A 15457-nucleotide genomic window follows, 5' to 3' on the forward strand; every position below is an offset into this window, starting at 1 on the left:
GAAGAAGTCATTTAGCAACAAAAAAATATTTTTTTTAACAACAACCAAAATAGCTTTTAATATACTCAGTTTCTGTCCAGAGAAAAAGGTAGTTAGCAGTGTATGTAGCATGCGTGTGTTTAGAGTAGTACTTGCTAACCACTAGAACATTCCACTTTGTTGAAAAAGCTCTATATATCTATAGTATCCAAGATGATAGATTGGCTTATATGGCCGTGGGATACTTAAAATTGACTAGTGTAACAGAAGTGATTTTTAAATTGTATTTAATTTTAAATAATTAAAATTTAAATTGTCCGTGTAAGTAGTGGCTCTTGTATTATTAGTACAGATCTAAAGGAGATGGCAAGTAGAATGACAAGCCATGCCTGAAAACAAATTTCCTTTAAAAAGTCTAGAGAAACTTGGCCAGGGATAGAAAATCTTAAATTATGTAAGCCCAAAGATAAATACCAACAAATATTACTTAAAATTGGAGGGATGCATTCTATGGAACTGAGACTCCAAGAAACTCAGTAAGTCATGAAGAATATACTATTATAAAATCCGGAAACAGCTAGATTGAATGTTAGCATTTCTTGAAGGAGAATCACTACTTTTCAAAACCTTATATATGGCACCTGTGGCAGATTATTAAATTCGTATGGGTTTAAAAGCCAAGTTAAGCAAAGAAACAACAAATATGGCATAACACATTACGTAGGTTGGTCCAAAAAGATGTTTGTGATTCAGAGCAGTCTTCCTGTGTGTATAACATTCTTTTTGGAAAGTCGGCTAATGATAGAAAGAAGGGAGGCAACACCTGCTTCAGTTTGGCCAAACACCTGCCACCAATGTGCCAACCTAATGACTGATCAGGGATCCTCCCAGAGGCTCTTCAACTCCCCCTTCATCATTTCATAAATCCATTTGGGTTTAAAGGAGCCCTTAATAAAAAGACACATCAAAGGAAAATACGGAAAGCCTGGGCTCTGTCATTAAATTTTAAACACACATTTTTCTTTCTCTCTTTCTCTCTCTTTTTTTTTCTTTCCTTTTGTTCTATTTTTTTGTTGTTTTCGGGTTTTATATTTTTCTCCAAAGACCACAGCCCAGTAAACTACTAAATAATTCATTGGAAAACAGAGCAATGTACAGGGGATAGGTATTTGAAATACAGTGGACAAAGTGAAGTCATCATCAAAACCAGCCAGCAGCTGCTGTGCTTGGAACCCGGCTATTTAAAAATCTAAACTCTGTGTGTACACTGCTTCAGACACTCTACATTTTAGCAGGTCATCTCCCTAAATGTCATCATGTGCCTAGCCTGAGGGCTTTTTTTGTTGTTGTTGTTAGTGAAAATGCCTATTACATGATTTAAAGGTAAAATTTCAAAAACTGAACAGTCTTAAGAATAAAATAAAAGGCTCAAAATTGGACACTCACTATGACCACAAGATAAGTTCTTCTAATTCTGATATCCTCAGCCTAAAAATGAGTACAAAATTTTTTAGAGAATTTTATAACATTATAAAATTTTATAATGACCACACGTGTCATTATGCAGGTTCTGATTATGCTAATCAGGATCAAAGCCTGTGTGTACCTCACACAGTTCCTTCTGTCTCCCCAGTCAATAATATAAAGTCTTCCCATGAACTTGACATTTTGGAACAAGTAATATGAACTATAGGTATGCCTTAAGAGTCTAAAAACTTAATTACTCTGTGGGAAAGTGGGTAAAATAGACACTTCCATACTTTCCTTAAGGATTTCAATCTGAGAAAGCCTGCCACACCAAGTGCTAGAGGAAAGTTAGTTGTCACCAACGTATCATTGGCCCACATGGACCATGGACTTGGTCAATCACGCTTTACGCAATCATAGCCATAGACGGATTGCTGTAGACCGAAGGGCCCTTTGGGCTTTATTATTTGTTTCTTGTCTAAACAATATTTACACAGATAAAGCCTAAGCAACGATGAAAGCATTAGAGAAACCAAATCAAGTTATAAAAGGAGAAAAACAAGCATAAAAAACAGTTATTATATAGGCATTTATTTCCTTTACAGGAGGAAATAAAGCAGACGCTCCTTTTGATCTTGTTATTTTCAGTTATCCGTATAGTTATAAAACTGACAAGTCCTATACTAGACCCTGGAAGAAGCAATGTGCAACACTCCAAGAAGAAATGGACTTTTAAAATATATAGCTAGAAATGACCACCAAAAGTGGAGTTGATAAAACCACTGTAAGGAAATGAGTGAATTACGGAAAATAGTTATTTTTGTAATATAGCAATACTGTTTCTAACGAGTTTTCCGATTGAATTAATTGTATTTTTTTCTGTTCTTCTCATGTTCCCTTTCATCATTATTGCCATGCATTTAACTCATTGTGATGTGTTACCACTGATATTTCTTTTTTTAACTCTTTTATTTATGTATTTATTTGTTTGTTTCATTTGGCGGGTTTTTAAACCCAGATCCCACTGACCCAGTTGATTATTATCCTTTGCTTGATGATTTCCCCACCTCGGTCCCAGATGTCTCCACCCCCATGCTCCCACCAGTAGGTGTACAGGCTGTGGCTCTTACCCACGATGCCGTGAGGGTCAGCTGGGCAGACAACTCTGTCCCTAAGAACCAAAAAACATCTGAAGTGCGACTTTACACTGTCCGGTGGAGGACCAGCTTTTCTGCGAATGCGAAATACAAGGTGAAGTTCTAATTGATAGTGTAAACTTTAAAATGAATTGTCATTTGCTTAATACATTGTTTTAAATGCTTCCTGGACTGTCATGAGTCATTTTGCTAGCAGTGGCACTAAATGGAAAACAAAGCATTTTAGTAGCTCAATATCTAAAATTAGAATGGGAATAATTGTATCTTAGGAAACAATTCTAAGGCGAGGTAGAAAAAACATCAGGAGATGCAAAAAGTTATTTGAATTCCACCAGATGCTGCATTTGTATAAATAATTTGATTCTGTACAAGGGAATGCTGTTTTCCTTTAAAAATAGCAGGGCTCCACATTAATTTTCGGGGTATATTCGGGTGTCTTTATTTTTATTTGGAATCTAGATTGACACCAAAGGCAACCCTATTAATGTTACAGAGACCCATTTTATAGTGCATATGACTGGGAACACAGCTGCAAGATTTTGCTATAAAGTCCTTCGAAAGCACTCTAAGCCATTGGCATCTACTTCCTCAATTAGCCTTGAAGCACACTGATGTGGCGAAGGAAACCACAGTGCACACTCCCCTTTAACTAATTTGAATTAGACCAACCCTTTCACGGAGTCATCCCACAACCCTACTAAGAGCTCTGAAGCAATAGATATTTGAGGCATTGTCTTTACTACTTTTAAATCCCTGTCAGCCAGCCTTAGCAACCCCAGCAATTAGTTCAGTACAGGGACAATTCTGTCACCTCCTAAGCCTGCCACAATGTTAGTACATACAAACAATGTGTAAAATGTAGACTAAAATGAGAAAATCAATGAGGACCGTCAAGTACCTACTACTACGTACCCAGAACTGTACAAGATTATAGAGGCAGTTAAACACCAGTTGAGATGTTGCCATTTAACATGTTACATGTAATTTTAGAATGGGTAAGGCACTCAGTTCCATTGATATACTTCAAAGAACTGCTAAGTGACTCAAGTGAGATAATATATATCATTATATATATACATATTAATGATATATAAAATAAAAGCTTCACAAGATGAAGAAGATAGCTTTAAAAATAAGATCATACATGGTATCCAATAACCAAGGAACCAAGGGTTCAATCCTGGCACTCCAGCTTCTTCAGATGCCCCTTATCTGAGAAGGGAAGATCCCTTTTCTTTACCACTCTACTGGGGTAGCTCTCAGAGAGAATTCGAATCTCTTGACATTTTATCCAGTGTTATTTCCACTAAACCGCCATCTTGCGTAATCTAGCCTCTACTCAGTGGTGATTTCAGGGATGGCAATACCCTTTGGGAGTGTCTGACTCTAAAGGCGCTGAAGATAAAGCCAAATCCCACCAATGATACTGTAAATCTGCCTCTTCCCTGCTGTAGCCATGCTGGATCTGCTTCTAGTCTCTTTCAACTTTTAACTGGTATAAAATTCACATTTCATCATAAATCAGTTTTCAGTTGAAACCGTTTTAAGAAGCTTTCTTTGGTACTGCCGCCCTGCTAGGTCAGGTATTTGGAAAAACTCTCCAGGCAAGTCCAAAATAGTATCATTGATATAACATATGTTTTAAGTACCCTATCCATCTCCTTGCAGTATTAGATTTAAGACTCAGCAGAACTATAAATAAAGATAACATTATCAGATAAGACAACCAATGAAACATATGAGAACATTAAAAAAAAGTCTCTCTTTATATACAGATTGCCCAATTCTAAGTTTACCTATAAAAGACTACTTTTAAAAATGTTATGCTCATAATTGCTGTACTTTGTCGATACATCCATTTCACAGAATGGCCATGGGTACTTTGCCAGTATGTGAAATGTTCTAAAGGACAATAATTGTTCTCTGAGGAATGGCTTAAGTTCCAGAATTTCTTGGGGCAGATTATTTCAGTTGATTAGTTAATACAGCAGATATGGAATTACTGAATCTCACAAAGAGTGCCTGTAAAGGAAGACTCAAAACAAAAACTATTCCTTGTAAGCAGAGGCTGGCTTCTCTCTTGGATTGAAATTTAGGAATAAAAGAAAAGATTTTAAACATTCCTCTTCCCACGGTCTTCCCTGACCTAAGACTTTCAGCTACTACAATTCCGTCCCCGACTCCCCCACCCCCATACACACTCATACTCTACATCCTCACCCTGAGAAGAAGAGTGTTACAGGAAAGGGCAGGGCAGGGTAAGTTGGAGAGCAAGGATAAATACAGAACACATCAAGCCCAGTAGAAAGCAATACAATAAGCTGAAATTTTACAAATAATGGTAATAGAATGCTTTGGTTTTATATTGTGAACTTCTCAAACTACTTTCATACCTATTACTCCATCTCACTCCCCACTGCAGCTTTATAAGGTAGGCAGACCATACACAAGATACAGGGGGAAAAAATAAATACATGGCGTCTAATGACCTGGGTGCAAGAATTGGCTGTGTCCTGTCCTGTCACTGAACTTGCTCAATCTCATTTTTCTCAACTGTATGTTTGGAATATTCACACTTACTGTAAAAAGAGTAAGATTCTCCATAGTTAAGCATGTATGTAGACCCCTTTACGAAGACATCAGTAGGTTGTGTAACTTGAAAAAGATTTCCCGTGAAACTGCAGCTGGCGCTCAGGTGACCTAGTGGCATTATCCAAAGCTATCCTCACAGGAGTGCCCTCTACTTCATTTAATCCCAAATCAAGCTATATTCCAGACATTTATATTTCGGTTGTCTAAAACTCTGTTTTGATTTTCCTTATCAGGAGGACGAATCTTCTATAATTTACTTCCTACTAAAGTGATTAATCATGTTTTATACGTATTTCTATTCAAAGGACATTCACTGAGTATTGACTGGTGATTACCAGATATAACATGGCTATTACAGAAGATACAAAGATGTGCAAGACTCAGTCTTGCACACCCTCAAGATACTTCAAATTCCATAGGGAACTTAACACCTGCCTAAAGTTATATATCATATTAGCAAATGCATGAAATATTGTAGCTAACATTTACTGAATATGTTCTCTGGACCAGATGCAATATTTTACTTTACAGACCCTTTAAATAATGCTGGGAGCTCAGTGCTATGGTTATCTCCATTTTATGGATGAGGAAGAGAGGCTCAGAGAGGTAGTATCTGTTGTATTCTATGCTCACAAAAATAACTGGCCATGATTTTTCCAAAGTACTTCTAGGCTAATTATTTGTTCTGAGCAATAACTTTCCATGAAGTTCCTGAGAAAACCCAGTGAATTCATGGTATTTTACAGAATGCAAGTGTGTCATTCTAAAACACAAACAAGGACAGTGTTGCTTATGTCCTCCCAAACACTAGTGATGTTTATGCTCGAGGACTAGTTTTAAAAAAGTATGATTCTTTCCTCCTAGCTGAAATATTTCTCATTGTCCCATTTCTCCCCTTATCTCCATTTCTAAGACATAAAGGTGTTCATGATACTAAAGGAAGACAAGATTGGAAGTTATATAACAGCATGCCAGGTACTAGCTGCCCATGTCGCGTTTTATTTGATGGAATTCTATCTTTCTGACGCTGCACAGTATTTTTACATTTACTTAGGCCTACATTTTTACAGCTATTTTTAAGAAGAGCTTCTGATAGATGTTTATGAGGTCATCACTTTAATGGGATGGATGGGCATACCGTCAAAATGTTATTAGTACAGTTAAATATTTATTTGGTTTTGTAATGAAATGTAGGATTTTCATAGCTATTATCTAAGGACTCATAGTAGAATAAAAAAGATATACCACACTACAGTAGTAGAGGAGGAGTTAGGTGTGACATAGGTGGTGGAAAAGAGCTTTCCTTGATTTTCTAAACATAGATATGTAATAAATGTAATAAATATACAAGTAAAATGAAATATTAAACTTCGGCAGAGGATCAAGATCTAAATACCAAGCATAAATTGATACTTATAAGAGGGATAAATAGGCAACATTTTCCTGGTCATATGGAAAATATTCAATTAACCTGGAAGATCAACCATTTTTTTTTCCTCATTTACATTTTGATCTCTTGATTAAGCAATAAAAAATAGATAATTTATTTCCTACCAAAACATCTGTAACCTGCTATTTAAAAGACAAAGAATGAATTCAAAAGACAAATAGTAATACTAATATAATCTTTAGTGTTAGTGTTCTAAAACAAATCAAGGACAATATTGCCTACTGGCCTCCCAAACACCAGCGATGTTTATGCTCAAATAGATACTTATCCAATATGTAGTTCTCTTCCTAATCAATTGCTCCAGTGACCATACTTACATGTGTATTTAATGTGAACTTTGCATAAAAAGAAGACTACACAGATACAACATTGCTTTTGTTTATTTTCTTTATAATAGCCAAACAGATTCTGGAATCACTACAGTTTTGTGCTATAAAGAATTTTTAAAAAATCACAAGCAGTAGAACTCTAAATGTTAATTTTATTACCAGTGGAAAATAATCATGAAAATCTATTTGCAATATCTATTGAAAAAATGATTTTGATTATTACAAATAAATTAAAGTTAAAATGCAGATTACCTTAAAAATGGAATTGATAGAAGCAAGCAGAATTGGTCCTGACACCGTGGTTATTTCCCTATTTGGGAAAATTATCAGCTAGCTGCCCCTCTGAACATCACACTTGATTTTATCCATTATGTTTTGGATGTACAATCAGGCAGTGTAAACTGGTTGACAGAAAGGAAGTAGAGCCAGGGCCGTGCCTTAGCTCTTACGCTATTTGGAAATAGACTCCTTTTTTTGTTGTTGTTGTTATTTGATAGTCTCTTTACATGTTTACATTTACCAAGTTGATAGAGTTCATCTTTTTCTCTTTGGTTATTCCCCACTTGTACAGTCAGAAGACACAACATCTCTGAGTTACACAGCAACAGGCCTCAAACCCAACACAATGTATGAGTTCTCGGTCATGGTAACAAAAAACAGAAGGTCAAGCACATGGAGCATGACTGCCCATGCCACCACATATGAAGCAGGTATGTGAAGAAAGGCTTGCTTCCAAATTTCTATTTTTGGAATAGAATATTTTGATGGTGTTTCCCATGTTTTGTGGAGGTTGGAACATACATGCACTATGATGGTCTAAGTTATGCCTTATCCTGCCGAAAACATTTTATACTTTGTAGTTCAAAGCACTTTTATATCAAGTATCATTGTCCCCACTCTAGAAAACAAAACAAAACGAGTCCCCAGTGAATTGAGTAATCTAGTTTTAATCTGGGCATTAACTCCAGAAATCTGAATATAAATCTTTTCTTTGACCCCTTTAAATAAAGGCAGAAATCCATGCACTGAACTCTGTCCAAAACATTTGAATCTTTGATTAGCGGTCATGGTGAGTATTTACTTTTTTGGAAATAAATTAGATACAATGCTTTACAACCATAATCGCATTGATGTTTACCGTAAATAACCTCGGCTGGGTATGGGAAGAAGTTTCTGGGTGGTTATGTTCACTCCTTAGAAATAAGACAATGATATGGAAAAACCCTCATGCAATTTGAAATAGTTCAAATCACAGGAAAATGCAATTCACTGTAAATTTTACCAGTCACATTTACTATGGATCGTAAATGTTGAATTTATAACCTTAACAGACATGCAGTGCACTTGGCTTTTATAGTTCGTGGAAATCCAACATCTGAAGAATACAGGGTTTAGCATGCTGTTTGACTGGTTTCATGGTATTCTCTTTCGGGGTAAACTATACCACACATTTCCAAATTTAAAAATATATATACCAATAAGACTCTCTGGGTAAGTCGAATTTCTTTTTCCATTAGGATTTGTCCCGTAGCATTGCAGTTCTTTTATTCCAAGCTACTACCTTAATTCAGAGGGTTCACTGTTAATATTTTTTTAAATTTGGGGGATACGTCTTTCTATAAGAAGTTTTCTAGTTTGTCCGATTTAATTCCAACATTCTCCTTTCTTTTCTTCATCTTCTTCTATTTTACACATTTATGTATATTAACTCTTACCCCTAGAATTCTACTCTGGATGCCAATGTTCACAGCTTCTTAGGAAGAATAAGACATGCTGAGTGGGTTATGTCCTATGGGGAGAATAAGGGCCCTGCTCTCCCTTACTTAAAAAAAAGATGAGGGCAGCCCGGGTGGCTCAGCGGGTTTAGGGTCACCTTCGGCCCAGGGCATGATCCTGGAGACTTAGGATCGAATCCCATGTCGGACTCCCTGCAGGGAGCCTGCTTCTCCCTCTGCCTGGGTCTCTGCCTTTCTCTCTCTCTGTGTCTCTCATGAAAAAATAAAATCTTTAAAAAAAAAAAAAGATGAAAGGAGTTAAACAGAAACCAATGAAACATCAGGTCTTCCCTGAACGAAAGAGAGTAGTAATTTCCTCTTACAGCAAGCGAATTCATTCATTTTTCCCATTCATAAACATCAAATGGACCCTAACATCTGGCTTGATAAATATATCCTATTCATTTCTCATCAACTGCCTAGCCTGGTAGGGACACCAACGGTGAGACCCATTGCTGACAAAAAGATATTAACTGCTAGAAAGTGGTTAGTGGGAAGGTGATTGTCAAAACAGATAATGATCTGGACAAAAGTGTAAATAGCATGAGGATGAGATCCCTGGGTGATGATGAGAAGCAAAAAGTAATTCACAAGTGTCTGCAGACTTTATAACTGTGAGAAGGAAATGAAGTGAATGAAATAGTTCTAGGTTTGCTTCTAATTCTGCAGTAACATAAAGACTATATGGGACTGCATAGTTATGCACTTGTGCTGAAATTGCTTGCGATGGGCAAATCCTTGAAATAAAGCATTCCATTCTGTCCATGTGATAAACCCTTAATTTTATTCTAGTTAAGTAAAATAGAAATAACTGGAAGGACATTTACAATCATGAAATAATACAGGAAAAAAACAAAAACCTGAGGTAACATAAGAAATAAAACCACAGAGTTTGGGGCAAGTTGGAATCCGAACATTGATCCAAGGATAAATTCTGTCTGGAGAAATAAAGAGAGGTTTCACAAAAGAAATAATAATTGAGCAATGGCCTAGGTGAGTCATGAGGTACCCAATCCAGGGTCTTCAAAGGAAAAGAATAACATGTACAAAAGTACACAAGCAAGTATCAGAAAGATGTCTTCTAGAGACATTTATGGCTGGTTCAGAGTGAGTGGAACACAGTATTCATGGGACAACCAGGGGAATTGAGGCAGTAAAAGGAAGTGCAGTACATACCAGGGCCTGATATTTATTGTTTTTTTTACATATTTACAGTTTTTAAAGATTTTATTTATTTATTTGAAAGAGAAAGAGAGTGAACAAGAGAGAGAGCAGGAGTGGTAGGGCAGGGATAAGGGAGAGGGAGCTGACTCTCCACTGAGCAGGGAGCCCAACGTGGGGCTCCATCCCAGGACCCTGAGATCATGACCTGAGCTGGAGGCAGACACTTAACTGACTGGGCCACCCGGGCATCCCAAGTATTTATTTATTTATTTATTTATTTATTTATTTATTTATTTATTTGCAGAGGGAGAGAGAGAGAGAGCAGGTGGAGGGGCGGCAGGAGAGGGAGAGAGAAGGTCCAACAGACTTCCCGCTGAGCAGGGAGCCCAAGTTGTGCTCCATCCCACAACTCCAAGATCACAATCTGAGCCAAAACCAAGAGTTAGAGGCCACCCAGGTGCCCCACTTATTATTTGTTTATTTACATTTAATCCAAAGAAGATTGGTCATCAGTGAGGAATTTCTGAAAGGTTGTCTCTAGGCAGAACCCAAGTGATTGGAGAGGAACAGACCAGAGACTTCTGCTAGACTCAGTAGGCACCGCTGAGGTTATTAGGGCCACATTCCTGTCCAGAGGGCTTCTCCCTCTGCCTGTGCACTTCATACAACAATCTGAAACTTTTGAGCTATGGATTCCAAGACCAGAGTCTCTATTCACCAACATTCACAGGGCTTGAGGAAAAAGAGAAACTTGCACAACACCTAAAATAGATCAGTTTGGGGATCCCTGGGTGGCGCAGCGGTTTAGCGCCTGCCTTTGGCCCAGGGCGCGATCTTGGAGACCCGGGATCGAATCCCACGTCGGGCTCCCGGTGCATGGAGCCTGCTTCTCCCTCTGCCTATGTCTCTGCCTCTCTCTCTCTCCCTCCGTGACTATCATAAATAAAATTTTAAAAAAAATTTAAAATAGATCAGTTCTTAGATTGTTTTTTTTTTTTTTGAAAAAAATATACCTCTTCAGTGTATTATTTTGATAGGTGAAGTTGAAGCATTTTATCTTTTTTGAGTACCAGAACAGATTCAGTGAAGCAATCTAATCATCACCATTTGACTGTTTTCTAAATAAGCATCGCTTTGAAATTTAACCTAGTTAGAAAAAAAACAGATTATTCTGAATAGTTAGAAAGATCTGTTAATTACTTCCATAATTGGAAAACTCTTATTATGCTTGATATAATAATCTAAGTCAATTTGTGACCACATATTACCTTCCTATCTATGGCTTAGAAAATATCTTGAATGAACTCTTTGTAAGAATAACCCTTCTTTAGATAGTATTGCCTCCTTGATTGTTTGTTATAACAAATCTTGCCCTGCAAGAGTGTCCTTGTTCTTGTTTCATTAAACCATATACTTACGAAGTTTCTTTACTTGGGGTTCAACTACACTAGACCTATGTACTCCCCTCCTTCTACTTTCTTCTTTTTTTTTCTCAGTTTAAATATATTGTGTACCTTGATCAGCGTATTATGATTAGGTGCAGCTTTGGTTAGCCTGGAATACTAGTGGCTTTGAGAATCAGAGCAATGGAAATAAAATATTATGATAGATGGAAATATTTGGTGTCCCCTGCATTTGAAATATATTCAGGTAGAGAAATGGAAATAGGGTGGCTCAGATTTTGCATGACAGGGCCAACAGAAGAACCAAAGAGAATGTAAGAGTGAAGAGTTCAGAATTCAGACCAAGTTGTACCTATCTTGTAGGTACAAGCATTCTTATACAGAGATCTGGGAATTCCTCCAGAACCTTTTAAGGAACTTAGATTATGTTCCGAAATTTCCCATGTCGAATCAAACTAAGGATAATTAAAAGAGACTGTTAGTAACGGACTTGGAGCACTATGCATTGCCTAGGTGGAAAACTCACTGCATCCCAAAGCATAGACAGTGAGAAAGCAGATATAGAAGCCTGGAAGATACTGGACTGACTTAGACAGTTTACTGCCATCTTTAAAATATATTTAAAATTTTGTTGTGGGACGCCTGGGTGGTTCAGCGGTTGAGCATCTGCCTTCGGCTCAGGGCATGACCCCGAGGTCCCGGGATTGAGTCCTGCATCGGGCTCCTTGCAGGAAGTCTGCTTCTCCCTCTGCCTGTGTCTCTGCCTCTCTCTCTCTCTGTGTCTCTCATGAATAAATAAATACGATCTTTAAAAAATATAAAAATAAAAATAAATAAAATAAAATTTTGTTGAGCACAAAGTAGGAGGAAAAATAATTTTCCCTTTATTCTTCTAGGTCCTGGGCTGAGACCTCTCTGTAATACAAGATAGATTAATAGCAGAAAAACAAACAGGAATCTAATAACATGTATAGCTCCCGTTTACATGGAGAATACCCAGGAAAACTGAGTAACTCCCTGAATGACCCAAGTCATCACCTTAAATACAATCTCCAACTAAAACCAAAAGAATGTGTTGGGGTTTGGGGAGCCAGTTATGTGATTTCAGGCAAGTCATAATAAACAAGGGGGCTGTTATTATGCAGATTTTAGTTCCTGCCTTCTTCCTAATAAGAATTTCTAGAGATTTTATCATCCTCCTCTTCCTGATACAGAGAGGGAAACACTATTGTAAATACAAATTCCTCTCATAAAAAGGTAACATCTAGTAAGTTTTCAGATCTTTTTCTATGTCTACTATTTAAAAAAAAAATCAGCCTAAAATAGCCCTTATGCCAAAGAGGCATATTTTGGGGTGATAAATTCTCTTTCCCTTCCATAGCAAATGGGAAGAGTAGCTCTACAACCCTTCTCAATCCATGCCAGGCCAATACTACAACCTTCGTAGATTCCATACGTCCTCTGTTTTCAAATATTTCTTTATCTTCTAACTAAGGATGCCTGGTATGTTTACCTAAGTACGATGTTTTGACTTATATTTAAATTCATTCTCTTCTTCTCCTTCTCCTCCTCATCCCCCTTCTACCTCCTCCTCCTTCTTTTTATTCTTCTTCTTGCTTTTGAGAAAATACAGAATTAGGTGGCATATTTTTTTTAAAACCTAAGGTTGTAACAGAACTGTGTCTCTTGGAGACATATAGCCATCAATCTAAGTATGTGTATCTCCCTTTGTTCCTATATAATGATTCTTACATGTTTAGTGAGGTGCTCACTTGGAAATATCCATTATACTTTTCTCCTCTGAACTCATACATATTCTGTTCTCCTCTCTATATTTACACCTTTGAAAGTCATTTAACCTCTATGGAAAAAACATTCACTTCTATATATTTGTTTGTTTGCTTATTTGATTAAAATACTTGAAATAAATTGTAAATGGTAAGATCAGCATGATATACTGCATGATGGATTCTGAGTGTCAACATCATGATTAGAAGTCCCATAAATGTCTGTTTTCTTTCACATCCAATGACAAGGCCTTGTCTCTGTTTCATCTCACAGCCCCGACCTCTGCTCCCAAGGATTTGACAGTCATTACTCGAGAAGGGAAGCCTCGCGCTGTCATTGTAAGTTGGCAGCCTCCTTTGGAAGCCAATGGGAAAATTACTGGTAAGTGTCTTTGCTTTACTTCCAGCATTGCTCTGCTTGGCCTGTGATTGCTTACTGTGAGTACTGCTCATGCCTCTGTGTATTAGCTTTCTGTCCCAGCATCTCAGTGGACTTCCCAATCCTTTCTGGTTGCCTCTTCTTGCCCCTACTGACCATGGAATCTCTTCTAATGGCGCCTTGCAAATGAGCACACGTACAGATTTCTTTTGAGTTGCTTTCTGTGAACAATGTATATTTCAATTAGTTTAGACCTTTTGTTTTTCATCTTGTGGAGCACTAGGACAGTCTTCTAATGGAATGCCTCCAAGCATAAATGACTAAAAAAAAAAAAAAAAGCCAGTTGTTTGGCAATTATAAAATACAAAAGACACCTAATGGCTGTGTATTTTTGAATGGCACATACAAAGGAGGTTTGTCTGGGGGTTTTCAGTCTCTCACTTAACTCTTAGCTTCTTACTGAAATCATGAGGTTCGTAAAATACTTAATATTGACTGACAGAAATTGAACTTAATGAATATTTCACAGTGACAGATTTTATTTTGCCAAATATTGCTGATAACATCAATGCCTAATTAAAGCATCCATTAGAAGCCTGTAATGTTAATTTAGTATGAAAAATATAATGGAATTCTATCAGGGATTTTGCATTTAAATGATCACTTTAGGCTTTTAATAGATGTCTCCATAGCATATAATTATTATGAAAAATATTGTATAACTAAAAATGTGCACATTATAGTCTAATTAACTTGAACCATTGGGTTAGGCACATGTAAGAGTAACTCCTTTTTCTTTCTTTTTTTTTTTTTTTTTGCATACAAGAAGTGGATAGCATTATTATAAATTAACAAAGTAATTCAGTCATTCTGTGATAACAGAGATAAGCATGGAAATTACAGTTCAGATGGCACGCTTACTTTGTATGAGTTACTTTCTGAATTTTCCAAAATGAAAAGATAATGTGAAAATTCCAAATGTGATTTAAATTTAAGCTGAAGACTTGTTTTCCCTAGGAAATTGCTCTTAGTGCAATACGAAACAGAAATTTCATTTGAGCTGACAAATATGGAAAAAGAAGAGGGATATTAAATCTCCCCCAAATTGTATATGCTTAGTTGTCACTCTGCCAGCCTTTTTAAAACTGAGGCTGGCTCATTCTAATTTCCTTTTTTCCTTTTCCCTTCAATGTTATGATTTATTTTCATTGGTTCTAGTTCGGTACTTTTGTAGAGTTTGATTTGTTTACATGATGACTTTTTTATTATGTTATAAACAGTTATTTATAAGCGTATGTTAAATCAATAGATAATAAGTTTAAGAAAAAACAGAATAGAAGTTGTCTAAATAAAAACAAGTTCTGGTGGAAAAAAAATATATTTTTTGATAGAGGATAAAATAAGCCATATACTACTCATATTCTCTGCTCTTATTTAAATAAATCTCATCAAATAGTCAATGTAAACAATAGAATGTATTTTCAACTCTGGAAGAAGCTTAGTTTTGCTTATTGAGGAGAAGAAATGGAAGTCTGCCCCCATATTAAGAAATGCAGATTAATCTAAGCAATAAAATTCTGTGTTTCAAAATCGCAGTACATGTAGAAGAAACTTTCTCCACATCTTTTATTTAGAGTTATATATTCAGTATCCATTCTCTCACAATGGTAAAGTAAAACTATGGGAGGCAATGCTTTTTACCTATAAAAGCCTAGTTCATTAATTAAAACCAAATTGTTGTTATCAGATTGAGATATTTTGAACTCAAGTCAACAGGGAGCAAACAGTAAGAATCCTTAAGACAGCTTCTCTTCCATATATATTTTGATTCTTCAATCAAATTACTTCCAGAAAACAGGATGATAAAATATTCAAAATACCAGGTAGCAGAAGGCCCAGATTTACTACACTCGGTTTCTCATTGAAGCACAAAGGAAATGGGAGCCCCTTTCCAGTGTGTCAAAGCATGTGTGTG

At 36.5% G+C, this 15457-nt stretch overlaps 1 protein-coding gene across 2 annotated transcripts in view; it reads left to right on the forward strand.

The window, feature by feature from the left end:
* The window catches only part of DCC (DCC netrin 1 receptor), a 1085392-nt gene that overhangs the window by 963518 nt on the left and 106417 nt on the right, over positions 1-15457 (forward strand). For both annotated transcript variants that reach the window (XM_041739305.1, XM_041739306.1), the window contains exons 17-19: positions 2525-2697; positions 7546-7684; positions 13378-13485. In XM_041739305.1, coding sequence (XP_041595239.1) covers positions 2525-2697; positions 7546-7684; positions 13378-13485 — 420 coding nt within the window. The remainder of the gene's footprint in view (positions 1-2524; positions 2698-7545; positions 7685-13377; positions 13486-15457) is intronic.

The sequence above is a fragment of the Vulpes lagopus genome, chromosome 24 (genome assembly GCF_018345385.1).
Source record: "Vulpes lagopus strain Blue_001 chromosome 24, ASM1834538v1, whole genome shotgun sequence".
NCBI classification, from domain to species: Eukaryota; Metazoa; Chordata; class Mammalia; order Carnivora; family Canidae; genus Vulpes; species Vulpes lagopus.